This window comes from Planococcus citri, chromosome 2 (assembly GCF_950023065.1).
Source record: "Planococcus citri chromosome 2, ihPlaCitr1.1, whole genome shotgun sequence".
NCBI classification, from domain to species: Eukaryota; Metazoa; Arthropoda; class Insecta; order Hemiptera; family Pseudococcidae; genus Planococcus; species Planococcus citri.
Window position 1 is genome coordinate 72,349,271 of NC_088678.1, and position 27,345 is coordinate 72,376,615.

Here is a 27,345-nt window from a genome sequence, read left to right on the forward strand (position 1 = left end):
TCAAAGAATGTGATTTCAAGTATAGTAAAAATGTATCTCTTCATCATTTGAGATATCTTCAAGAAAAAATGATGGAAGCAGTACAGCTCGTATACTTAGTAAAAAGATGATAGATAATATCGTTAATTTTCGGTGAATTTATGTACCCAACTCATATAATCAAGTAGGTTAGTCTGCAAATTTCGGGAATAGTATAATACTTGGTTTAAAGAAAATGATGCGAGTCGAATACTCGATTAAACAATAAAAATGCTGAATTAGGTTTATTCCAGTCGAACTCGCGATAGTGATTTTTGCGCTACGTATGCTTTTTTACACTCTGTACAGGCATGGGATAGGAAATGCTTATCGTGAGGTTCGTGAATGATCAAATATTAATCGTATTAATAGAACTCAATTTTAGTCACCATAAGTGTTTCAACGTTCGCCTCCAGTAGAAGTAACTTGAAAATATTGTGTTGTAAACGAAAAGAAAATTAATGTCAACTTATACATTAGAAATTTAGACATTACATTTTACATTTATTTGTTGTCGTGTTCTGGCTTCTGAGTTTTAAAGTAGATACGAGTCGAAGTATCCATTTAACTGCGGTTATTGCTGATCAAATTTAGTGAGTATAAGTATACCTGACTTATTTACCTATAGGTACCTAATATTATATTGTATTTGTATTAGAAGTGCATAATTACATTTCTTACTACTCGTAGGTAGTAATTAGTAAATATGATAATTGACTTCTCCCTAATCGTTAAAAGCGTGAAATATCAATTCCTACTTCATCTACTGCATGATTTGATTCAGTAGACAGATTTTTTTAAAATTAAAATGTTGTCAATTTCATATACGATCTTGATGTTGAATATTGCACATCACTGTTTCTTCATCATTCAGTTTATGAATCGTCAATGTTAATTCGTTGAAATTTTACCCAATTTACTCAACCTATCATTCGATTTTTTTTTTTCAGATTCTAAAATGGCTAAATCCACATCTACGTATCTACCTCTGGAATCGGTCCCTTCGCCGGAATGTTTTGGAGTCCCTCAGCAAATACCATTTGATCCATTCCCATCAACACTTAAGCCGTTAGATTCGCCGCAACAGTCACACGTTGTCAATCAGCCCATCCAATTTAATACGCCTTCTGTGATAGTACAGATCAAATTGGGAGATACCCCTATGCGATTTGTATGTCCCTGCTGTCGAAGTGAGGTCATTACGAAGGTTATCCGTCAGAATACCGAGGAAACATGGGATAGATTCAAGAGGATTTTGTGCTGGTGTCCTTGTTTGTGTTTTTGCTGCGCTATCATGTCTTGTTGTTGGAAATCTACGAAGAATTTTCGTCATGAATGTCCACAGTGTCTAGTTCATTTGGGTACTTATAAACCCAAAATTCATTAGGCCTGGGTTTAATTTACAGGTCGTTTTGAAGATTTTTTTTTTCTCAACGAATATGAATATTTTCCATATTATACCTATTCCAATAAGCCTCTTTTTATAATATCATTTTAACGAAATTGATTATACATATAGTACCTAAATGAACTGAATAATTTTTTACGTGTAAGTGTTTCATGAATCAACACCCGAAAAGATTGCTAACTGCAGTATCTAACTCATTCTTACTGACGATAAAAGTACATAAGTATGTAGAAATGTTAGATGGAAGTTATGAATTCTTCTGCTGCTGTTGTTTGAGAAGATATATGTTCTACTTATACTTATATGACGAAATAGGGAGCGATAAAGTGAATTGTGGAACTATTATAGAATCATTTCCGTCAATTATTCGATGCACAATGACGAAGTTGTGAGCAAGAAACAGTAGACAAGTTTGTATCTTTCAAGCAGATCAATGAACCATCGATGGATATTCGTTTGGTAAAATTCAAGAGTAAGTTTAGTGAAAATGTTTTGATAAATGCATCGAAGAATCTGTACTAGCCTAGATAGGTGATTATTGCCAATTTGCCATAGAGGTACTGTGCGAAGTTTGATACGATCGGCGAAGAATATCTACCTATGTACAAAAATTAAAACTTTCGTTTGTAAGATTGAAGATTTGCTTATATAAGCTAATTACCTACTCACGTTGATCGTTGAATCATTCATTATTTTGTCAATCTCGAATCTCAATCTCAATCTTGGTCGTCTATTTAGGTACCTTAATTGAAATATTTATGTATCGTGAAAAACGAACAATGAAAATCAATGATGATTGTCTCATTCGAGAGTCTGCAACATCTTTATTTTACTAATGTTGATAAAGCTAGAGTATTTAATTCATTACTTCGTTCACGTTAAAAAATTAGCTATGAATATCTTCGTCATTAATTTCAGAAGCTGAAAAAGCATAATACATCCCATATAATTTGAAATTCATTCATAAATCATAATCAATTTTCAATTTCTAGGTATTTTCTAGATAAAAAACGAACAGATTGTTTTTGTTTTGTTTTGAATTTTTGTTTACGTACTTTACCACCCCCTCCGTCGCACGCACGTTCGCTTAGACTTTCGTAGCACCCTGTAGCACCCCGCGGTCGGCGGCTCGGCGCGACGCATTCCAGTAACGTACGCGAGTTGAGCTTTTACGTCCATTCAAGTTGTGACTAGACTAGTTTTCTTTTGTTCGTTAACGGTTAATGAAGTATTTTTACTCCGAATGCGAATAATTATGGCGATGTGTTTTATTTTTCGTACATTTCGGTTAAGTAAGTAATAATTTGATGTAAAAAGTTCGTTAGTTATTCGTATGTGCCCTTGAGTGGGTGTAACGGTCGATCAACTCTTTCGTCTCGGAATGTACTTACCTACTACCTAGGCCTAACGGTTTTTTTAGTTTTTGGAAATTATTGTGCTTTCGTGTATTGTGATGTATCGTCACCGTGTTTCTTTAATATTATGTATTATTTTCGCGTTTGTTAGTTTTCAGTAAATTGAGTAAATTTTAATTCGTCGATTGTTTTTTTGGATCAAGTGGTGTTCGACTCGTATTTTAACGGTCAAAGTGCTTTTTGCTTACGTGTTGTCTGGTGTCCAACGGTCTGCCATTTTGTTGCAGTTTTCAATAAGTTCTCTGTTTACTCAGATTTCTCGGTGAGTACTTATATGTATTTTAATTAATACGTGAATGTGGTTTAAATATCTGTTAATGGTACCTCTACCTATGATGCTTGAATGTCGTTCGTGTGGCTCGTGTTTTCATTTCCGGCGTCGTTTAAGCGACGAAATCGTACGTTCGCGTTCCTACTTGAATGATTTTTCTTCATTCTTGGCGTTTTCTCGTTTTCGATCTACCTAGGTTTAACATTCTAACGGTTATTTTTTTCTAATCTTGTGCAATTTCTTGATTTAAAATTGACGTAAATGATTAATAGTTCGTTACTGTACTGTGCCTTTCTCATCAATCGTTCGATTTTCCGGTACCTATGTCTATGTCTAACGATGAAATCGTATACCTAATATTCCCAGAGTAAATTTTTTCGTGTTCTCTCGTTTATTAAGCTAATTTCAATGTTTCTTTTCTGATCTGGTGTTGTTTTTTGATTCAAAATTCACGTATCTACTTATGTAAATGTTCAACATTCACGTTCCTGTCTTTGGAAAAGAAAAAACTCTCTCCTTATTGTCTATCTGCGAAATTTTCTATGTTCATTGATGTACTTTCTTTGCTAATCGTTCGGAGTTTCGGTGTATTTTACTTACCCATTTAACCCATTTGACGACGTAATCGTGCATCATAAGTTTTGTACACTGGTGTGGTAAATTGACGAGTTATTTCGAAATAATAACGTTAGTTTTCAAAAAAAAAATTATTTTTGCACCCCTTTTTTCCAATTTCAAAAATTTCTTTCCCCCCTAGAACACCCTCAAAATGAAAATTTTTCGTTGTATCGTAAAAAAAGGGTCATCTACATCATATTCGCTATCACTGTGCAAAATCTTGAACAAATCGGTTCATTAGGAGAGCCTGTAGCCTTATGTCAACGAAAATTTCAGCATGAAAATTCATGAAATTTTCCATTGGCAAGGCTATAGCTTCTCCAAACGAACCGATTTGCTTGAAATTTTGCACAGTGGCATTAAATGTGATGCTGATGACCCTTTTTCATGGTACAGCAAACATTTTTCGTTTTTATAGTAGGTAGTTGAGGGTGAAAAATGGAAATATTCACGAATTTTCATGTTTTAATTTCCGTCGACAAGACTACAGCCACCACAAATGAACCGATTTGCTTCAAATTTTGCAATTTGCACAACTTTGATAGTGAATATGATATACATGGGTGGTCCACAAGCCTGGGAAACCTGGGAAAAGCCAGAGAATTCGGTCGGTCTGGTAAAGTCAGGGAAAAATTAGGAAATCTTGGAATTTACGCAGCACTTTTTACTCAAAAAGTCAGGGAGGGGGAATTTTGTGAAGGCTTACTTCAAACAGATTTTTCCTTTTCTCATACCTACGTGATGAAAAAATTTACTTTCGCTTTGATCAGGCAGTTTTTTTGCAGGTCCCTTTTTTGTCAAAAATTGCCAAATTCCCAAAAAGTCTTGTTTTTTACAAAACTTGTTGAAGTCTTGCATTTTGTCAAATTATGAGTTATGAGTAGGTCTAGGTATCATTGAAAAATCTCGCTTTTTCGCAAATTTGCTAAAATGTTTTGCTTTTTTGCTATATAAAAATGGCTGAGAAGCCCTGCCTTTTACTGAAATTATTGTCGAAATTTCGTTTTCTGTCAAAACCAAAAGTAGCAAAAAGTCTCTCTTTTAGCCTGAATCGTCAAGAATTTTCTTTTTTCTTGCTAAAAATTGCTAAAGATTGTGTGGTTTTTTGCATCTAAAAACTCTCACTATTTTCCAATAATTAGGTAGTTCAAATGTGTCGTTTTTTCGCCAGAAATTGCTTTTATTTGCTGAAATTGTCAAAAGTCTGGTATTTATTGCAAGAAATCGCGAATGTTCTCAATTTTTGACCCAAAATTGTCAAAAAAAACCGTTTTTTTTTCAACCAAAAAGTTGTAAAATATTAAGTAGTTTAAATTTTTGTCAAAAATTGGGAAAGAACTGTTTTAGCGGTAATTTCCCAAAATGTCCTGCTTTTTGCTGAAATTAAACAAGTTTCTATAGAGTTTCATTTTTAGATTTTGATTAAAAACGAAAAGTTCTGGGTTTTCTGGTGATTTTTTTTTCTGCCTTATTCTATTGTTTGAATTGTAAATTTTCCAAAGCTTTCGCCCTCGCTTCACTCGGGCCATTCAACATGCTCTTTACAAACTTCAGAAAATAGAGTGATTGAACCGAAAAATTACAAAAATATTACTCAAACCAGAACAATGCGAATTAATAACATCTACAATTTATGTTTTTTCAACAGAATTGCTCCTTTTTAAAAAATTTTTATAGGTATACCATCGATTGAGCTCAGCGCATCAAAAGATCAAAATCTTGATTTTGTCGCAAAAATTACATTTATATCGGCAAAATGACAACATACCTAACCACCGAATTTTTTCAATAAAATTACCCATTAGATTTTTTTTAACTATTCTGTTTGTTTTTTTGTAAGTTTTTTTTTGTTGGTGGTAATTTTGTTTTTTAAAAAGTATTTTTGGTGGATTAAATGTCTTGCTTTTTTGCCAAAAACTGTCAGAAAACCATTCCTTATTTTGTTAAAATTGTCAGTCTCGTTTTACTTTTCCAAGAATTGCCTTTTTTGTCAGAAATTGCCTAAATCTTAGGTACTTTGCTGACAAAAAATTGTCAAAAAGTCTCGATTTTTCATCAGAAAGTTTTGAAACAGTTCAATAACTTTTCAACTCGGGTCTGTTTACTTTTCATTTTCAAAATTCAAATTTTTTATAACTCGTCATTCAAATTCTACTAGTTTGAAAACAATGCTTTTACCTTTCGAAAACCAAATTTTTGAAAATTTTTGTCCTTGCTGCGCTAGGGTCAATTTTTATCCCTAAACTTGAAAAATCCCAGTTTGAAACTTCCATAAAACTCAAAAATGAAAATAACATTTTTTTCATGAACCAAACTTAATGTGAGTTTTATATCAATTGGTAGAATATTGTCATTACACTCATTACGTCTTTTATTTGTATCTCATCTTAAAAACTTTTCATATCATTCGGATAAATTGACATTTTTTTTCTCATATCAGTCGGTAAATTTTGAGTCAGACACCCCCCTCCCTTTCCTCACTCCAGTCCACTACCCTCCTCCCCAAAAAAAATCCAGTTTTTTTCTTGTCAGATCGACTCGTTTTCGCAAAAGCGAATAAAAAATGTCAAAAAACAACTGAGAAAAAACAGTAAGAGGAATATTTGAAGGAGGGGGTTAAAGTTTGAGGGCCCGATTCGGTGCCTTTGCCAGGGGCCTCCAACCCACCCAGTCCGCGCCTGTTTGATACTTTTACCGGTAACATTTTCGACAACGATGATGCGCGATCGTTTTTATTACATATGTTTTAAATGTTTAGTTTCCTAGAATCCGTATTCGTCATACCCTTCTACCTTTCCGCAAAGTCTAGTCAAGCTGCTATGTACAGTACTCGTATTCACGACAAACTGTGTGCTATTTATTTTACACCTGTTTTCAAATGACTCGTGTAAGTATTTACGGCAAACTGGTTAGGCAACTAAACAAGTAGGTACATACAATTTCACATGATTTTTATTTTTATAGAAGATATTATTTTCTTGAGGATAGATTGAACTTCTATTGAATTTTTCGTCACCTTTTTAACCTTGTTGATTAAAAGATCAACGTGCTAAATTGTTGCCTATTGCATTTTCACCTGTTTAGAAATCAATGACATGAGCGGACATGGATTCATTTTCTATCTGCTTCTACATATGTATAGGCTACATATTTTACGTTTAAATAGTTCTTGCGAGGGAACGAATGTTATTAAAATGGCAGCCTTCAATTTAAACGAAATCAAGCTAAATCGATAGAGCACATCCTTGAGCCTTCATAATCAGAATTTCAGGAGCTTAAGTTCATTTTTGAATTGTTGACGAATTTTTAAAAATTAAAAAATCTCAAAAAAGCTGTTTAAGGAGGACTTCTAGACTTAGTTTTTCAAAATGAAATGATATAGATTTTTTTAAGTGAACCGATGTGATGTGAGTAATAATTGATCATTTGTTTCAATTGACAGGTAAATTCTCACGCCGCCCTGATTTTTTGAGTCTTCGAGGACAGAAAACACTGCAGAAATGCCACGAAGTAAATAAAAACGCTGGTTAACCTGTACGAATCCAATCGAATTGTTTTCCACTTAGTTAGCTCGGATCAGCGAATCAAACAGGTGCGTACCTATCTTTAAATTTAGCAGACATGAAATGATAACGTTTTATATTTCAATCATAATTAATTCATCATTGTAGATGTTTTTTTTTACATTTTTATGAAAAAAAATGATCGGATTTGTCTCGATTTGTTGCATGGGGTGTAGGCCTGCATGGTTATTGTACATTTATGTGCACGAGTTTGTTTAGCATGAAATGTATTCAATTTTTGGTTTTCTTCTTATTTTTTAGGTACTGCTTTCCACTTCTTGATGTTTTCTAGATGAAGTTCTGATCATCATACGTACCTGAAGTTCTGGAAAATTCAAACACTTATTGTGAACTATTGAAAATCTCAAGATATTACTGGTCAAGGTAAACAAATTGTTGATACGTATACTTTTATTCTCATAATGTGTACGTACACACTATGTAATAAATCTCCTTTTGTCCCTGTTGTAGATTTGTATCGTACTGAGTCCACCAAATTTACGAAGAATTATTTTGAAATTCAAATCCATACTTGAACGTACAAATTCCATACATTTGCGAGTACGAGTGATTATAAAGTTATTGCAAGTACCTGCTTGGCTGCTTATAATTGGTAAAATTACGAGAATTATTTTAAGAAAAATTTAACGATCATTGGTAAGTGATTTTTTCTCACAATTTTCTGTACTCGAACTTGCGGGTATGTGCTTTCATTTCGTAATTCGTAGATAAAATTAACACCCTTTACCCATTACAAAATGTTCTGATTTTTTAAAAGTTATTTTTATACTGATGCAAAGTTTTTGAAAAATTTCATTCAAAAATTGAATTTTTTCTTTTTTAAATCAAAGCACCTTTTTAGATATGAAGCAGGAATTTCTAGAGCTGTAGATATACCTACGATAGATTTTATGACGCTCCCTCCCCCAAATTACCAAAATCTTCTAAATGGCATGGTCAGTTTTATGAGGTAATACTTTTCAAGAAAATTTCAGTACCCTGGCAATATTTTAAAATTTTACAAGGGGAATAGAATTTTCCAATTTTAATTCAAAATTTGTTGAAGTTCAAAGTTTTTTGATGAAGCTAGCCTGGGAAAAATTGGTGCCATTTCTGGAAGTTGGCTGTATTGCCTCTTCATCGGATTTGGCAGTCTGCAATGAGTCAGTGATAAAATGAACGGTTCTCTGCAATTTTGAATTATTTCTCTTGCTTCGCTTGGAAAATAAACCTCAAAATTTGTCGAAATTGTTTCATTTTCTCAGTTTATATACTTACCTATATTGCTTACGCACTTCAGTCCAGGTTCTCTCTTTCCAATCTTTCATTTGCAAGTTTAGATCCTAACCCTTTCATGTTCCATATTTAGGTACCTATTTTATTCGTTGTCTCGTTGTGCGATTATTCGTTGGATTTTGGAAAGAGATCTTCAGGTTCTGTGATGCCAAATTTTGGTACAAAAGCCAGTTGTACCAATCCTCGAATTGATGATCAGGTCAGTTCGTGGCTTCTTACAATATGCCGAATACTAAAAATAGTACATATCATAGGTCTGTAATTGTGGTGTTGATTTGTTAATTGTTTTAATTTGTCAATTTCCATCCGAATCGGTGTGTAGCTTTTAGTTAATATTTGATGGTAAGATTTTCTTTCGTTTCAAAGTTGGGAGGCAAAAAAAAGCGAATGGGAAAGTATGGAGTTGAGAATTGGTTTGCACTAGCATTGCATTTTGTATTATGATTTCTGAAATTTTGATTGGGAATGATGAGTTTTGGGTTAGAATATTGTTTTAAATGATTACAATTTTTTCGATAGCATATCATGGCAATAAGTCAACAGGTTCTTTCCCAAGTTTTCATACTGTTTTTGATCGATTTTCTTCCAAGTTGTTTGAAAATCTGGCATTATGTCAGAGAGGCAACCTGTATACTCTGTCGGTGTTTTTCCAGGTCTGTAAGCTGTCCCAGGGCCTCTGCGTTGACTATCTGTTCGGGGCTGCAGTCTGCAGGGATTTTCTGGTCACACGGACATGTTTGCGGAGGGTCTGTCGTCCTTGAATCGCTGCACCAGTGATGAAGAGATTCTTTAAAAAGTCCCTTCATGAGTGTCCAGAGTCTAACTTTGGAGAAAATCGGCATTTTCTGCGAGTCCGAGTCTCACGACGCCGAGTGTGGCCTCACGAGTCCGAGTCTCACAAGTCCGAAATTATTGCTGGTGTTGGCCATTCCGGTTGCTCAGTCTACATCTGTTCTAAACAGTCTGACTAGTCAGTCTCTGTATGTGCTCAGATTGCTGACTTATCAGTCCGCAAGTCTGATTTTAAGGTCAGCCCAGGCTTGGTCTGCTCGGGCAAGTCAATGCAGGTCAGTGTGATAAAAATGGAAGTAAAGTCTCCTGTCCAAGGGAAGTTTAAAATCTGTATATTCTAGGAAAGAATGGAGTTGGCTGTTGATGAATGGTTTGCATTCAAAATGAATTTTATATGGTGTTTGGATTTTTGCAACTTTTTAAGAATTTGAATCATATTTTTATTTATTTTTTAAAAAACGATATTACGAATGATAACTTTTTCGTAATGTGCTTTGTGTAATGCCTATCCTGTTTCTTGGCGTTTGAGAAAGCGGCCCTATCTATTCTTAGATCCTAGTTAAGTACCTAGGTAGGTACATATTAAATTGAAATATGGTTGTACAACATTGATCCCCCAGCCTCATTATCATTATGTGTCAATTTTTTGAAGTAGATATAACTACCTACATTTTACAGAGCATATTGGCATTGATAAATAAGTGTCTTATATTTTAAACTATGTAATGTAATAACTAATATACATAATATAGTATAGTATAAGTTAAATACGAATCAATTTTGATGGACCCCCCCCCCATTCACACAATCTTCTAAAAGGCAGCTCAGTTTTATGAGGGAATACTTTTCAGGAAATTTCAGTACCCCCAGCAGTATTTTCTCTTGAATCCAGCTTGCTAATGCAACAGGGGGGCGTGAAGTAACGTTTCTTTAGTTTAATTAAGTAGGTAGGTAGTTTATTTAGTTTTAGAGGGTTGTTGGACTGTGGTGCCGGTTACACACTTCCTGGTGGTGATTTCATCCGAGATTACTTGGAGGGAGATGTGTCATTGTGGGTGGGCGTGGTGGAAATTTGTGGTGGCGAAGGTCTTTCGGGTCTCCAGGCTCCCTGTTGCAGTTGGGAAAACATTTTCCTGATGGTTAGGAAAAAAGTGTCCTGATGGTTGGAAAAAAATTTTCCTGATGGTTGGGAAAAAAGTTTTCCTGATGGTTAGACGGCAGAGTGGACTCTTGTTGCTGCAATGCTTTGTTGCGTTTGCTTGCGGTGACATGTTGAACTCTTGGTATGATTTGTTGTCATTGCTGCTCGGGGGGTTGCGTTCCTGTGCACCTCAGCCTCGATGGCTCATTAGGCTAATTTAATGAAGTAGATTAGAACGTACCTATTAAGTAGATTAATTACATCAAATTAGTATCTGAAAGACCTCCATCCTACCAAATTTTGGGCTCAATAAAATTTTGCCCTGGTACTCAAAAATCCAATTTTACCCTACGGGAAATGATGGAGTTTAGATTGAAAATTGGTTTCTACTCCTTGTGTTTTTTTTCTCGACTTCTCATCTTTTGGCATGAAAAATTTCCTTGATTAACTTATAAAAATGCTTTGCTATTTTCAAGAGATTATTATCATTTATAATAAAGTGGGAAGTTGATAATAAAAATGAAAAATATTTCAACATAAAAATGTGTCATTTTTTAGGAACTGTTTTCCACCCAACAACTGACATCCTCGAACTGAATGACTGATTCGGACTTCTGCAAAATTCAAACACATATCATGCTATTGAAAATCTCAAGATACCAATCAAGGTACTACATAAGTAAACCACACTCTCATTCTTGTAAATACTCGTATGAGTATTGAATATAATGCATTTAGCAAATAAAGTACGTATACCTACCACCTAACAAAAATATATTTCTTTTTATAGGTTCTCATAGTAGCAAGTTCCAACTTATGCCTACAAAGAATCATTTTGACTCAGAGATCTGAACATACGAATCCAACATTTTAAAGTATGATTATTTAGAAGAAAGCTGCGAAATGTAATAATTTGGCAAGTTCCTGCTCATTTGATAGAATTACAACTTACGAGATAAATTTGAAGACAAATTAAACGAACAACAATCGTTGGTGAGTGTTTTTTGTTTTTTTAAAAATATTTGATAGAAATTTCCTCGTACACGCCTGACACGTCAGCTTGATAATATCAAATATCAAGAATAATGATTTTGTTTTACATTTTTATCAAATTTATTAACATAAATACATACTGGAAAAAATCACCAAACTTACGTAAGTAGGTACGTAAAATAAACAGTCAATTGTAACAAGTAGTAGGTATACTGGTACACATAATAATATCCTTCATCGCAAAAAATTATACTCGTGTCTCAATGTAGTTCACTACATTAGTATAATCATTTTTCAATTTTCAAGAAATCAGTTTGAACGAAATCTGGGTTATACGCAGGCTGAACATGAGCCGGAAGATAGGAATGATGATCCACAACTGGAACACCAATAACACTAGCACTATATACTGCACTTTGAGGAATACTCGAATGCATAACAACACGATTCGGCAAATTCGACTGAACTGGAACGTAAGGAACGTTGAAAGCTGCAGGAGATTGTACGTTTACTTGAGGCATACGATTTGATTCTGATGCTTCAGGATGATCAGGGAAAACGTGACCAGTTTGACGATGTTTCATTTCGTGGTGCAGATTTATCGTTAACATGACGAAATATATCTCCAAAGCTGAAACAATATCGTACAAATCAGGGAAATGAATTCTGATCACTGATGAACGAACCTACGTAATCTCTTAATGAAGTCGAATTTTTTTTTTTTTACCGAAACCTAGACCAGCAAGGAAACTCATAGGTATGTAGTGCCTAATTAGACACACGACCATCGCAACACCACAACAAGCAGCAATGAAGAACTGATAAGCGATCATTAGCCAAAGACAGAAGGCTGAGTTCTGTTGAAAGAAATATCATGATGAGCAAAGCAATCAATAATGACGAGTTTCGTAATAATTGATCAGTTGTGCACCTTACCAAGAGTAATGCAAAGACCGAATTCATTACAATCCACATTTGTGAGAAACCAAGAAGAATTGAAGTTCTCTCTTCAGAAGCGATGGCGAAACATAAACCTATCAACTGAAAAATAGACACGATATGAGTTTCGAGATATTTCATCAACGATTATCGTATACTGTAAAGGTTCAATCATAAATACTCATCTTACCAAATGAATTGCACAGGAAACGTAAACTCCGCATTTCAAACTGTAACCGCAGAAACTCTTGAAATAGGGCATCGTGAATTTACACTAGACCAGATCTCTTCCAGAATTTATCTGTAACCAACCAAAGCTGCTGTAACATGACGTGAAGAAAAGCGTGTGTTTATTATTGATCAAGTAGATCACTGGCGAATGCAATTGCTTCAGTCAGCAGCTGCTATCGCCATACTATTCATTATACGAAGCAAATACTTAGAATATAAATCAACATCACAGAAACAGTTTACCAAACCACTTGAGAGTCCATTTTCAGTGTCCATGATTCGTATAGTGATATTATAAATAGGTCGGTAAATGTTCAGAAATAGCTAGTAAAATGCTTATGAAGTTATGAAGAAGGAGTGTTTACTTCAGTGTTTCATACCTGGTTGTTCAGTGTGACTAGTTTGGATCAAAATCCAGAAATAAGATCACTTTTCCTCGAATCTTGAAGAGTATTACCGATGAATTCAGATTTCAGATCAGAAACTGGCCACCTAGAAATCACATCAGAATCGAATTTGAAATTGAAAAATGAGTATTCATTTCAAAACACAAGCAACTGACTCACCAGATGGAAATATTCGATTTTATTTCCTCGTAAGTGAAACTGAAACGCCGGAATTCGAAACTTCCTTCGATTTCATATAAAAAAAAAAAATCAAATTGAAAAAACAAACGAAAAAAAAAGACTAAAGAGAGAAGACGCTCTGATGATGAATCACGTGATCAATTTTAACCAATGAGAATCGTTGTTCACGCGCCCCTCTTCCTCCTGTTCCTCAATATACTGTACAGAAGCGAGGAGCAAAACTAGCAAAACAAATGGTTTCTTATCATTTCTTTTTCAATCGTCTATTACTATTTTTTACTTGTTAAATTTTTGTTGTTTCCTTTGTTTTAATTTATTAATCAAGTTGAATTGCTTAAATATTATCCAATTTTTAGTGCTACATACGCTATGCTCAATGTTCACTGAAACGTTTTCTAATTTCAGATAGCTGCAGAAGAGCAATTCTTTGAAGAAGTCGAAATATGTATTTCGATGGAAAACAAACAAGCTACTTTTCAAGTTTTCAATTTTCGTTCGCTGCATCAACCGTTGAGATACGAAATCGGATTTTCCAGTCGTTTCCGAAAATGTAACTGAAGGTTTGTACTATAGCACCGTCACGAATTATGCTTTAGAATATAACATGAATAATGTTTCAGAAAACTAATGTGCTGATGCCTGTGTCCTGTGCTCCTTTATCGTATCATGATTTTGCGAAGATCTGCGGCGAGGAATGAAGATTTCTACTGCACAATTCGTTAGGAAACGTAGAAATCAAGAAAGGTAATAATTTTTTTTCTCATCTAAGTACGTACTATTTAATAAGTTCGAGATGGTATTAACCTGAAGGAATTCTGTTCATTCGTACAGCTGCTTCAAAATTGTTCGTTCGCGCCATTTCAATGGACCACTTGATCATTCCATTGGCTGGTGAACAATAATAATTAGTGGTTTTGGAACCCCTTGCAGAACAGATAATCGAACTTGAGCACCGTTTGGAAGTACGATTTAACGTTGATATATTCGGTGAGATGATAAGTTATTAATTTTTCTGGGTGATTTTTCATTTCTAGAGTATTGACTGATTCTTAAATTGTCAGAAAAATCTGTTTTTATTCTTTTAATAATATTTTTCGTTGTAATTCGGATTTCAGATCCAGTTTTCGAACACAACCAATCGAAAAGCTTCTCTTCGAAGTAAACAAACACGGCCCGGAAGCGTGATAAGAACGGAATTATCTATTACGAAGTTCGAAAATGAAAACTCGAGAAAAAATTCGCGATTAATGAAAACTACGTACGTGTGAAATTGAATTCTCGATTATACGTGGATGAATTAGAATGTAAATATGAAACACATCAAGTTAATGTTTCATCGGACCAGCTTCGATGGTAAGCATCGCTCATTTTCTCTCAATTATCGAAAACATCAACGACTAATTCTGGTTTTGAATTCTTTTCACGCAGAAGCTGATCTTGTGATAAATCCTAAAGATTTTCCCGATCTAAAAGTTGGCGATATTGTGGAAATTTACCATCCCGAAGATGAGCTTACCAGACTTCTGTTACAAGTTACCACCCTGAGAGAGGATTTACAAGGCAAAGGTGAACACTTCTCCGGTGTTATATTTCGATGTTTCGATTGTTGTTTAATTTCGTGAATATTTTTCAGGAGTAATCAGCGTTGAAACTAGTGTCGCTAACGCATTTCAATTGAAAAGCTATACCGAAGTTGTTGTCAAGAAGGTTGATTTCGATTCGGTTGTTTTGGATTCGGTTGAATTGATATTCAAAGATCAGTATCTGGGCCGTAGTGAAATGTGGCGTTTAAAGAAGCAATTAGTGAGTTAATCTCTCAAAATAGAACGATGAAAGAAAGAAATTCATCGAATTAATTTTCATTGTATGGTTATTTCAGGTCAATTCTTGCGTTTATTACAACAAGAAATTCGAATTTTATAATAAAGCTATCCGAGCTCAAGTTTACGAAATGTGGAGTCAAGGAGAACGTGTTGCCTGCGGTGTTATATCCGAAGATACCAAAGTTCGATTTAATGCGTTCACTTTAATCACAATTTTGTTAAACGATACTAATCATCGTGTTGTATTTCAGCTTGTTTTTCGTTCATCTACGAGCATGGTGTATTTATTCTTGCAAATGAGCTCGGAAATGTGGGAATTCGACGTTCACGGTGACCTGTACTTTGAAAAAGCTGTCAATGGATTTCTGTCGGATTTATTTCAAAAGTGGAAGGTATCTTGGCGAGATTTTTTCTCCATTTGGACTCGAAAATTGAACTATTAATGATGTATTTTACGTATTTCATTTTAGAAAAATAGCAGCAATCACGAAGTTACCATAGTTCTTTTTTCACGTGTATACTACAAAGCTACAAATCTCGAAGAGTTCCCCGAATACACCAGAGAATGCCTACAGAAAGACTTCAGAGGTCATTTTTACGAAGATTTCTACAGAGTTGCGGTCCAAAATGAAAAATACGAAGATTGGACCGGAACTTTAGTTTTACTCCAAACTCTGTTCGCTGATTATCGAAAAACAGTCTTGGAATATCACAAAAAACCAGGATACAAAGTTCCCAATGCTTTTTTATCGAGCGCTGCTCATGGGAATTTTCTAGAAGTCTTGAATATTTCGTTGAATGGTACTTTTTTTTGTTCTTTTGAATTTCTATTTGGTTTTTATGGATGGTTAATGGAGCTGGTTGTTGCAGTGTTCGAGAAGCATTATCTTGAAAGAAGTTTGGACCGAACGGGGCAGTTGGTTGTGGTTATTTCGCCTGGAGTCGGTGTTTTCGAAGTTGATCGTGAATTGACTAATGTTACCAAGCAGCGAATTATCGATAATGGTGTTGGTTGTGATTTGGTTTGCGTTGGCGAGCAACCTTTGCATGCTGTGCCTTTGTTTAAAGTAATTATTTCACTATATTTCGAATTGATTCTGTAATATTTTTATTCGAGACTTTCTGTTTTGGTTTTCAGTTTCATAATAAGGATACGTCGATTATGAGAGACGATTATAGTATGCCTCATTGGATCAATCTGAGGTAAAATAATTGAAAAATTAGTATAATATGAATAAATATCGATTTAAAAATTAATCGCCTTGCATTTTTTTTTCAGTTTTTACTCGTCTAATAAGAAATTACCATACTCAACGTTCGTACCTCGAATCAGATTACCATCTCGTCGAACAAAATCGACCAGCTCGCATAGTTCCTTATTATCTATACCGAAACCTAAATTACCAACTGATGCGATAGAAGAACCTAATTTACTGGGTAACATTTCCACTGCCGATGTCGATTTCGATGCTTACGACTCTCAAGTTTTTACTTTACCTTCGTCTCATATTGCTAAGTATGATCGATTATTCGAAATTAATTGGCGAAATGAGTACCTATTTCTCTAATTGACCTATAAAATAATTACAGAGTTCAGAAATTATTCACCAGGACGAAAAAACTGAGCTTGAACCAAGACAGCAAATCAGTCAAGTGGAAATTATCCGACCCAGATATCTATCGTTCGCAAATATCGTCTTCCTGCGGAACATTAGGACTTACTAGATCCACTTCCATAGCTATTTCGAGTACTCAATCGAATAGTAATATTTATCCTAATAATTCGTTTGGTACTATCGACTGTGAGTAATTTTATACGTAAATCCTCGAGCTTCACTAAATTTCATTTTAATTAAATCTCCGTCGTATTTCCAGATGAGAAAACCAGAAGCTCCGATTTCTTCATGGAGGAAGAACTATCTCCTACGTTTCAAACCGTAAACAGCAGTACTGGGTCTTCAGCGTCGTCGGCTCCTTACGTATCTCATTCTAATTCGCTGCAAACAAACTATACGCAGAATATCAGCAATGTTCCTGCTATTTGTCCCGGAAGAGCTTTGATTAATCCGTTTGATCCGTCTCATGTCACTGTCAAAATGACTTCGAATCGGAGACGATGGACTCACGTGTTCCCCAAAGGTAAACTTTCACCTTCGATCACCTCCAGGTTCTTCAGGATGTCTGATATTGACCCTAAACTAATTTTTTTCAGGACCCACCGGAGTTGTCATTCAACGTCATCATTACCAGTCTGATAACTTCGAAGATAATGATTTAAACAAGAAAAACAACGGATTGGAAGATCTAGATGACGATTGCATGTTCGCTAGATCTCCTCCCTCTACAGGTTAACACTTCAACATTTTCAATAAATCGGTTTAGGATCTTTTTTATTGAAAAATTTCATTTGCAGAATGCCGATCCCGCACTAAATCTTCCACTCATGTCGGTAGCCCCAACGGCAGCGTTTTACTGCCGATGAAAAAAACCCAAACTTTATTATGGGGAGTGACCGGAGAACAAGAATGGACTCCGGCTTTAACAACTGGTACGAATTTTTAATTTATTCTTAATTTTTTTAAAAATTTCAAGTCTAACACGATTATTATTTATGTTTCATGCAAATTGGTATTCTTCTTATTGAATCTACGAAAGTTTTAATAGGTTTGATTTGATCAGATATTTAAGCCTTTAGTGTATTTAGTCGTAGATCGGGATCGCTTTTGGTCAGAGGTGGAGTTACGTTTTGCTTTAAATGTGAGTCGAGAGTGTTCGTGAGTTGCAAAATGAGAGTGTAATGAGTTCGTTGTGAGAGATTGTGAAGTCGTTTTGTTCTGTTTGAGCTAATCTGTGGCAGATTTGTTTTCGCTTTATAAAAAAACTGATTTGTGAAATTATTCGAGCTTGAAAGTTTAATTTTTTTTGGCAAAAACCTCAGCTTTGTTTTTTTTTCTATAAAATTTCAATGTTGAAATTGAAAATTGGTGGCGCAATTTTTTAATTCTGAGTAACATTCTTAATTTTTACTCCCGTTCTGTTTTTCGCTTTGAAAATTATTTTATTAATTTATTCGTTGCTTTTGTTAGCTTTATCTCTGATTAGGCATCAGAATTACAGGGTGTTCGCAAAGTTATGCCATGCCATTGCTAATCTTCCTAAATAAAATTTCATCAACGAATAATTCGCTGTTGCAGCCTTTTTATTGAAATCACATGAGCTTGCTATAAAATTCTAGCGCCTTTTACGCTAAAAATAAATCGTGTGATTCGACTTATTGCTTCGACAAAAAAAATTCCATAATTTTAATTCTTTTTACTAATATACGAAACTACGTGCGATTCATTTTCAGGCGTCGACTGGAAATCTCTCATCGTGCCTGCTTGTTTACCAATCACAACTGATTTTTTCCCCGATGAAGTGTCTTTAAAAACAGACTACGTGTTCTCCGATTATAATCTCTTGCCGGATGACGTAAACGCTGATTATGCTCGAAAAAGAGCTATTTATCGGGATCCTTTGAAGACCCCTGAGGTATTTCGCGAATTGATATCTCAACGTTTGGCTCAAGTAAGTGAATATTGGAATCTACAAAGCGTGGACAAATATTGTGAGCTCTCTGGATTATTGTACTGTATTTGTGCATAATTTTAGGGATTTCAACTAATCGTCGAATCGGATAGTAGCGGATCGACCATATTGAGTAATACGTGTACTGTGGTACCTAGAGGTACTCAGAATATGGACGCTGTTGAAGAATATAAATTAAGTATTGGTAGAATTTTCCACAAGATATCGTTGTGCAGATCGGAAATCAGGATTACGCGGTATAGACCAAGGTAGGTGTCAATTGGAATTTGTTTTGAACGTGTGTAATTTATGTATGTACTTGAATATTTTTGAATCGTGCACCTAACCTAACGCTTGAGAGAGTGATCGTGAACTCAAAGGACGTATTTCGTTTTATTATTTCCTTATAAAAACGCTCCGTCAACAGTAACATACAAAAATACGACTGAAATTTCTCCAGAAAGAAGGAAAATGGGGTCATCGTTGCATATTTTAATTTCTATTTTTTACTCCATTTGCTTTTTTTGCTATTATAATATTACAAAAATGACCAAAAACATTTTTTTACTTATCATATTTCAGAAAATAACAGAGAAATTTTTTTAGAAGTATATTGCAAATTTGCGAAAGCATTTGCCTTTGTTTCGTTCGAGTGACTCCCCCCCCCCCTTTTTTTCAAAACGCAATCGAAATTTTTAGAAAACTACTGTCCAACATTGCGAAATGCCAAGACTAAAAATGAAAAAAAAAACTTACTCTCAATTTGCTTGGGCCAAGTTACTTTTCCGCCTTGAAAATAAAAATTGATAGAAATTTTATTTGGTAAGTTTGAGCTTTTAAAATTTCTAAAAATCTATAAATGATCTAAAGAGTTCTCTAGATTGCTCAGATCAATTGAGAAAGCTCTCTACTTTTTTGCTAAAATTGTCAAAATATTTCTTTTTTTAAATGTGTTTAACAGTTCTGCAAATCCTGCAAATCTTGCTTTTTTAAGTATGAAAAAATGTTTTAAGAAAAACATACTCAACTAATAATTTTCCAAAAATGTTATTCCTCGCTTCGGTTTTCAAAGAAATTTTCGATGAATCAATTTGTTTGTTTTTTTTAAGAACAATAATTACCTTGGAAAAATATTGTAATAATTTCATTAAAAATACGCAAAAGAACTTGAAAAATTTGATAAACAAAAAGTTAGAGATGGTAAGAATCTTGTTATCTTCCCTTCTCCTCCCCCTCCCAAGGAAATATCGGAAACCCCACCCCCCATACCGCTGGAAAAGTGAAATATATGGGTTTAAAATGTTGACCCCTCTCTTTCTTCTCCAAAAAGTATCGTGAATTGTTTGCAGAGTGCTTTGTTCGTGAAAAATTGAAATACCTAATAAAGGGTTTTTGACACCCCCCTTTAAAAAATCTTGAATGTCCAAAAGACATTGAAAAAGCGAAAAATTGGTTTGTAAAACGTTGAATCTTTCTTCCTCTCTTCAATAAACTAGTCGTAAAAAATTCTTACTTGAATTTCCAGTTTTGCATTTTGTCAAAAATTACTAAAAGTTTCCCGTTTTTACAAAAAATAGTCTCGGTTTTTTTTCTGTCAATTTTTAGCGAAAAATCCTCCCTTTCACTAAAATTGTTATTCTTGGTTTTTGTCAAAAATTATCCAAAATTCTCACCTTTTTTATCTGGAAGAATCAAAATAATCCATCTTTTTTGACAAAAATTGCGACGAAGTGTCACTTTTTTGTTAATTTCCATCGAGTCGTGCTTTTTGCTAAAATCGTTGAAGTCTCGGTCGAATTTTATTAGTAATTTTTTTCTGCATTAAAATGTTTTTCTTGGGTTTGGGTTTTGTAACTTTTTTAGTTACCAACGTTTTTTTTTTTTTTTTTTTTTTTTTTTTTGGAAAAAATTGAATACAAGACCTAAGGATACGATAGAACGAGATATTTTGAGTTCTCAGACATCTGAGAATACGATGAAGCGAAATGTTAATAATTTTAACGAAGATTTGAAAACACAAAAGTCGAAAATAATATTTTTCAGAATAAAAACTTTTTTAAAAATTACGAATCGTAAGTATGTGAATTTAGACCCAGAGTTATTTATATTATTTTAACGAAGGGTAAAAAAAAATTGAAGCACATACTCAGTGAACTTACTTGCGAATGATTCCATGCTTCTCTGCTTCAGTTCTGTTCTTCAATGATGTAGAAAATAATTCCGCACTTGAAAATTCAAACTTTTCTTCCACAAATCAGGTTAAAGCTTACTCTTTTTATAGCAAGTAGGTACTTCACGTCATTATCATATTCAAAAATAATTCAGAGAGTTTGTAAATTCAAAACTTATTACGTATATTTTGCACTTTGAATTCAAACTTAAAACAGTTTATGTACAAATTTAAAAAAAAAATAGTGCAACAATCATTTAAAAATAAATGATAAATTGTAATAAGTATGTGCATAAAATCATAATGAGTATATCTATAATAAATAATAGATATCTATGTACCACAGAAATGATTATAGAATACGTTGAAAAAATGAATAGGTAAAAATAAAACATCGAAACATAAAAAAGGAATTAAAAAAACCGTACATTCAAAAAAACAAACTTAAGTACAAGCTCAACTATTTACAAAACATTGTTCCTACGCACTTCATAAAACCAGATTTTTTCGGATCCTTTATAGTTCGAAATTTTTCCCAAAGGAGATTACAATACGTTATTGCGGACCAAGTCCAGGAAGGAGGTTTTTGCGTCCTCGTATGTAAAATCGTATTTCAGGGCTTTGAAACGCAAGTCGTTGTCTCTGTAAGCGTACCTGGCAAAAAGCACTCGTTTCTGCTCATCATTCAGCCTTAGCAAATCCGCATATGTTTCAAACTGGGTCACAAATGTTTCCGGACGGCGATTTTCTCCTGGTAGCATGAACGGCTTTACTTCAATGGCAGCCAGAAGCAGGTCAGAAATGGCCGGTGGCGTATTAATGTCAATCACAGGATCTCTTAGATCATCATCTGACTGCGATGATTCGTCTTCTGAGCAGAATGAAAGTGGTGATTGGGATGGAGTAGGAGGGGATGGTGGATGTGGAATACGATGCAGCGAAGAAGAATAACTGTTGTGAGATTGATCTGGAGCAGGAGCAGGAGCAGGAACGGTTGATGGAATAGGAAGCTGTGGCGAAGAGTAACCGTTTTGAGATTGAGCCGAAGTAGGATAGGATGATCGCATATGCTCCATCTGAGACGAGAAAATCTCGAAAGCTCGATCTAATAAAGCAAGACGAGCAGGATCGCGAGCGAGGTCCGCTGGTGTCAAATATGGAATGTAACCTTCGGCGATGCCGTTTCGGACTCTCGGTGGTGTAGGCGGAATAGGCTGAGGATGATTATTCACGGAATTTCGTGTTGATGATGAGCGCATCGATGTTACTGGTTGATATGTCGGCGTCCTCGAAGGGTAGGCTGTCGATGGTATAAGCCGATAAGGATGCTGGCGGTGTGATAACCGAGATCCATCGAGAGCATTGGCAAATGCATCAGCGGCTGTTAATTGAACAACTGGAACCGAAGGTGCCCGTCGATTCATCGAAAGCTGTCTTTGCAGCGCGATCAATTCTGGGTACAAGTTTCCATCCTGATCCATCGTGTCGGTAAAATAAAATTTGGTAGAGATCTGTGAAAAAAAAGAAAAAAAAACATTGTCACATTGAACAGATAATTGTTTTAAACTAAAATGAGCGTGTTTGGGGTTGCTTAGGGCTCCTTAATTGATGGTATTCTCGCAAAGAGAGCTGTATGAGGGGGCAGGGGTGAAAAAAATTAATAATATTTACTTAGCTCTAAGCACGTTTCCTGATTACAAATTTTTCGTAAAAACGTTGAAATTGCGATTTTGACCTTTTTTTTTTGAAATGGTTTTTGAGAATTTGGGCCCCAAGGGTGGGGTCAAATAAACATTTTGTAACAACCAAAAGGTAGGAAATTTTTCTAAGAATAACTTTTACTGATTTTGAGTAAAAAAGAACTGGTGTTAAATTATTATTATTCAAAATTGACCTTTGCTACCTATCAAAATAGGTTAAAATCTCGCACAAAATTCAAATATTCCAACGAAAATGTTTTTTGAATCTTGTTTGAAAATCTTGAGCTCAGGATTGGGAATTATGAATTTTGGCATTCTTGAAAAAGAACCATGTTATCCATTAAAATGCAGGGTATTTGACAGGTCGTGTAAATAGTGAAAAAGTATAGTGATTTTGAAGATGGACAGTGAAAAAGTAGTGAATTAAGTCAAAAAGGTAGTGAGAAAAATCAAACGCTCAACAATAACCTTCAAAGGCTTCAAATCATTGAAAAAAAAATATAAAATTTGTGACTATGTTAAAATGTAAATTTTCTTCCAGTTTTAATTTTTTTTGAAAATTTTCCAGTGAAAAATTTGACATTGTTCAATTTTGTGTGTGTGTGTGTGGGGGGGGGGGTGTCGAGTGGAGAGCTTTCTGAAAATGGGGTTTAAAAAAAGCAGCAAAAAAGTAGTGAATGGGTTAAAATTTTCGGAAAAATTCAAATATTTTGACGAAAAATGTTTTTTTTTAGCATTTATAAAGAATTTTGAGCTTAAATGAGTCGAGATTTTGGGTATTTTTGAAAAAAGGTGCCATTCCAGGTACCAAAATGAGGTCAAAATTTTGACAAAAAATTAAAATTGTTCATTAAAACATTTCTAAGGATTTCTGAAAAGTTTTGTGTTCAAAATTTAGTCATGATTTTCGGAGTTTTTGTAAAAAGTATCATACAATTTATCTGCTAGATTGTTTAGAATCTCATCTCGCGTAAAATTCAAATCTTTTGATGAAAATGTTTTTGAGCAATTTTTAAGGAATTTTGTACTCGAAATTGGGTCATGATCTTTGGGATGTTTGAAAAAAAAGCATGCAATCTATCAAATGAGTTAAAATCTTGGCAGAAAGCCAGAAATGTTATTGAAACTTTTTTTTTTTTTTTGAGCACGTCTAAAGAGGATTTTTCTTAAAAACTGTTACGTGCTGTATTGAAAATGTTTAAAATCTCGAGAAATTCAAATTTTTCGATACGAAAATTAGTTTGAGGTTTTTTTGAAGCGTTTTTATACAAAGATTGGAGTTGTGATTTTTTGGATTTTTGAAAAAGAAGCATGCAATTTATCTGAATAAATTATACATTTTGGCAGAAAATGACAAAAAATTTCATTGAATTTTTTACGAAATTCTGGAAGGTTCCTTAGGAAATTTCAACCCTATTTTTAGGTTGTATTTCCCTTCTTCGATAGTTTCCACAGATCAACCAAATTCAAAACTAGAATTTTTCAAATTAGGTACCTACACCAAAAATAAAATTTGACACAAATTTTTGACTTTTTAAAATTTTTTTACATAATATGTGATCTGTCAGGAGAAAACCAGGTTAGTGTCCAAAACGTAAATTTTACAGGACGGGCATTTGAAGTTTTGAATCTATGTGTTCGGCGATCTATGATTCGTAGGTCCAAAAAATTTGGACCACTTTTGACCACAAGGGGTGCCAACATAACCTGACATTTTTTTTCAAAATCAGGGTTGCCAAAGGCCAATAATCGAAATTTCCCCAAATCGATTTTTTCGTTTTTTTTTTCAATTTTGCACCAAAATGTCGCGAAAACTACTAAGAATGAATAATTAATATACTTAAAATAAAGTTATTTATTGAGTTTTTCAATTTTTTCAAAAATTTTGTTTAAAGTGAAAAGAGTTGATTTTTCCAGCTTAAGCCCCATTCAAATTTCAATAAAATGGCACTAATCCACCAAATGTGGGCCGATTGTCCCAAAAATTTGCATGTTGACTCCCCAAAACATACTTTTCAAGAAAATCTCAAAAAAAAAATTTCAAACTTTTTTTGTAGTTGCTCAATTTTTTTAACCTTGAATTTAGGGTCAAAAGAATCGTTCGCGAACGTTGTTAGACGGATATGCCTTAATGGTAACACGTATGTGTATAAACAGGTAATTTAACCCTTCCAGCACCGTTTCGGTGATGTGGTTGGTAACAATGAGTGGTCAAGGTGTCAAATGAGCCTTCCAGCTTCTTTGGCAACTGGACCAACTCGTAGTTCGTTTTCGTGAAGCAAGCGAGTTGCCAAGATAATATGTCCTTAATTCTTTAGAGCTCCGGCCCTAGGTTTAAAGTGTTCTTGTATATTTTATAATTTAGTAATAATTCAGTAGTGTTAACGTAATTTTCCCCCTCTGATAAATATTGTATTGTTTTCCCTATTTCTCCGAGTCGGTTTAAGTATATTGTGTCATTTTTGACCATAATACATTCGTTTACACGAACTTTGCGTATGATATTGTATTGTGTTCGGTAGTGTACTAAAAGCCCTAGCCGAGGTAAGTAATTAGCTTTATTACGATTACACCAGTGCATTCTCCGTATCCGATTACCTGCTTATTCGAGTAGGTAATTAGTCAGTAGGTATCGAATATACGAACGTATATTTAGTAGGTACCTACGACACAATATTATTTTATCAACGTTTTAACCACCACAGGCGGATTCTGCACACTAAGTACTACCAATATCCATAAAAAAAACCAAATCGATTTTTTGGACACTAACCTGGTTTTCTCGTGACAGATCACATATGGGCTCAAAGTGCTTCGAGAGTACTCAAATCAAACAAACTTCGTCAAAATATTTGTATGCATTTGAATTTTTTGCAGAATTTTAACCTGTGTGTTTAAATAGTTATCTCGAAAATCATGACCCAAGTTTGGTTTTAAAATGATTTGAATTACTTGACGAAAAACGTTTTTATTGAAATACCATGTGTGACAAAATCGCGAATTCTATGTTAACGTTTTCAGAATTTTTCAAAACTTTGCTCTCGCTAAATTTTATTTTTCATTGCCAATTTACTAAAACTGAGAAAAAAAATTTGAATTATCTTGAAAAGCAAGGCTGAAATCGTATCTGAAATGTTGATAATTTTGTGATCATCAATTTTAGCCTACTCATTTTGAAAATTTGTTACCTATGGATTGATTGAAATTCTTAGAAATTGGTACTCATCTGTCTAAAATTACCTAATGGTTCAGATTTGAATCAATAGATTACATAAATACTTATTCATGAAATTGACAATCATTTTCACCTAGATTTAGGAGGATATGCTGATTCGACATTTTCTTGCTAAAGAGCATTTTTCCCAATTCGAAAACTGTGACCTTTTTTCATGAAGTAGAATCTTGGATATTAAAAAAATAAAAAATATTATGAGAAATAAAATTTGATTTTTTGTTTTTACATCAAAAAAGAAATTTCGTAAAATGTCTGTAAATGTCATAGTTTTTGAGTTACTATATAAAGAATACGCTTTCGCAAAAAAAAAAATGGCGGTTAGCATATTCCTAGGTTTAAGTATAGTAAATTGGTTGAAAATGATAAAAATTGTCGAAGAAATTCAGTTTGTTCACTGATGAAATTATTTTCAAAAAATTATTCAGGTTTGAAATTTTGAAGAAAAAAAACAAGAAAAACAAAAAATATGGTGATAACACAGTAAAATTAATATTAAATTATGCTGAAAATAATGAAACAGACACAAAAATACAAAATCATGCATATAAATTGAATAAAATATTCAACAAAAAAAATGACTCACCAACTAAACGAGCTCTTCTGGATTGAAGATCGAAAATACTGCGCTGGTTGGAAACGAAACGAAACGTTGAATAAATTGGAACTGATGATCGATCACAACGTTTTTAAAAAAAGTGAAATTTCGCGAACTGGAGTACTGGTATTGAACAAACGTCTCGAATCTATGTATGTACTTCACGAAATACGAAACGAAACGTTAAAAAAATTACAAGAAAAAAGCTATAACAACCGCAAAGGCAACTATACTACGACATAAGTTCGAAGACTTCTCTCGAGAAAGACTAAAACTGTAGTGATCTTCGCTTGCAAAATGATTCAAGTCATCGATGTTGTGCTGATCACAAGGGTGAGATGTTATCGGGTAGTAAAGCACCCCTCTTCTTTGCTTCGCTCCTCCTACTTATATGGCCACGACGAATTGGCGATTAGCGTTCTGTTTTTCACCCTTCTGTTTTGTACGCTTGAGCTGAACTTGTTTTTGTAACCCTTGTAGCGTTGTACCTGTTGTTGTTATTGTTTGGGGTTGGTTTTATTTCCACGAATCGTCGCCGCCTTGTTGTCGCTGTCAGCCGTCACTTATTTTGTAGGGTACAAAGTACACGTGATTGATTTCACCCTTGTAATGTGTTTACCATTACTAAGAAGTCGAGATTATTTTTTAATAAAGATTTCTTTCACTAATTAAATTTTAGTCTGATTAGGTACATAGATTCATCAAATAATTATGCACTGAAAAAGATTTGAATAATCGGAGACATTCGAGATCATTTTTTATTCAAGGGTATTTAATTATTTTCTGAAGTTAGGCTTCTATATCAAATAGATGTAAGTACTTTGTAGGTACCTACCTATTGAATATGACAATGGTTTCTAATACGTAAACGAGTATGGTTTAGTTTATTTTTAAAAATAAACTCGAGTGTTTGGTATTCATTTTCCACTACTTAATTTATTATTTTTTTCAAAAATGGTCGTTAAAAGCCACTTTTTTCAGAT

The 27,345-nt window shown here is 34.0% G+C and overlaps 3 protein-coding genes and 1 long non-coding RNA gene across 9 annotated transcripts in view; 2 read left to right on the forward strand and 2 right to left on the reverse strand.

Moving 5' to 3' along the window:
• The first annotated feature begins 2,560 nt into the window (after positions 1 to 2,560).
• On the forward strand, positions 2,561 to 8,237 carry LOC135834368 (uncharacterized). Its single transcript, XR_010556658.1, has 4 exons — positions 2,561 to 3,103; positions 7,173 to 7,322; positions 7,555 to 7,677; positions 7,765 to 8,237. It is a non-coding gene; the product is annotated as an uncharacterized LOC135834368 (long non-coding RNA).
• A 3,391-nt stretch (positions 8,238 to 11,628) lies between these two features.
• Positions 11,629 to 13,353, reverse strand: LOC135834369 (uncharacterized). Of its 3 annotated transcripts, none has more exons than XM_065348232.1 (6): positions 13,252 to 13,353; positions 13,066 to 13,177; positions 12,645 to 12,755; positions 12,452 to 12,556; positions 12,243 to 12,372; positions 11,629 to 12,146 (listed from the first exon to the last, which is right to left on the reverse strand). In XM_065348232.1, the coding sequence occupies exons 3-6, from the start codon at positions 12,714 to 12,716 to the stop codon at positions 11,803 to 11,805; spliced, it is 651 nt and encodes a 216-aa protein (XP_065204304.1). In that variant the 5' UTR covers positions 12,717 to 12,755; positions 13,066 to 13,177; positions 13,252 to 13,353; the 3' UTR covers positions 11,629 to 11,802. The 3 variants fall into 3 exon arrangements, with proteins under 3 accessions (XP_065204304.1, XP_065204305.1, XP_065204303.1); XM_065348233.1 differs by having other exon boundaries at positions 12,645 to 12,771; XM_065348231.1 differs by having other exon boundaries at positions 12,645 to 12,774.
• Positions 13,354 to 13,674: 321 nt separating this feature from the next.
• Positions 13,675 to 27,345, forward strand: part of Iml1 (GATOR complex protein Iml1) — a 289,826-nt gene continuing 276,155 nt past the window's right edge. For 3 of the 4 annotated variants that reach the window (XM_065352937.1, XM_065352938.1, XM_065352939.1), the window contains exons 1-18: positions 13,678 to 13,822; positions 13,893 to 14,016; positions 14,104 to 14,259; positions 14,388 to 14,625; positions 14,701 to 14,838; positions 14,906 to 15,075; positions 15,152 to 15,277; positions 15,347 to 15,487; positions 15,566 to 15,896; positions 15,966 to 16,162; positions 16,234 to 16,298; positions 16,375 to 16,611; positions 16,686 to 16,897; positions 16,971 to 17,234; positions 17,308 to 17,442; positions 17,509 to 17,643; positions 18,445 to 18,662; positions 18,747 to 18,931. In XM_065352937.1, coding sequence (XP_065209009.1) covers positions 14,583 to 14,625; positions 14,701 to 14,838; positions 14,906 to 15,075; positions 15,152 to 15,277; positions 15,347 to 15,487; positions 15,566 to 15,896; positions 15,966 to 16,162; positions 16,234 to 16,298; positions 16,375 to 16,611; positions 16,686 to 16,897; positions 16,971 to 17,234; positions 17,308 to 17,442; positions 17,509 to 17,643; positions 18,445 to 18,662; positions 18,747 to 18,931 — 2,597 coding nt within the window. In that variant the 5' untranslated portion in view covers positions 13,678 to 13,822; positions 13,893 to 14,016; positions 14,104 to 14,259; positions 14,388 to 14,582. Of the gene's footprint in view, positions 13,823 to 13,892; positions 14,017 to 14,103; positions 14,260 to 14,387; positions 14,626 to 14,700; positions 14,839 to 14,905; positions 15,076 to 15,151; positions 15,278 to 15,346; positions 15,488 to 15,565; positions 15,897 to 15,965; positions 16,163 to 16,233; positions 16,299 to 16,374; positions 16,612 to 16,685; positions 16,898 to 16,970; positions 17,235 to 17,307; positions 17,443 to 17,508; positions 17,644 to 18,444; positions 18,663 to 18,746; positions 18,932 to 27,345 lie in introns of all 4 variants that reach the window. The other variant, XM_065352936.1, reaches the window with a different exon arrangement.
• LOC135837621 (uncharacterized) lies at positions 21,017 to 26,797 on the reverse strand. The gene is made up of 2 exons (XM_065352965.1): positions 26,351 to 26,797; positions 21,017 to 22,343 (listed from the first exon to the last, which is right to left on the reverse strand). Exon 2 carries the CDS (start codon positions 22,311 to 22,313, stop codon positions 21,378 to 21,380), a length of 936 nt encoding a protein of 311 aa, XP_065209037.1. The 5' UTR covers positions 22,314 to 22,343; positions 26,351 to 26,797; the 3' UTR covers positions 21,017 to 21,377.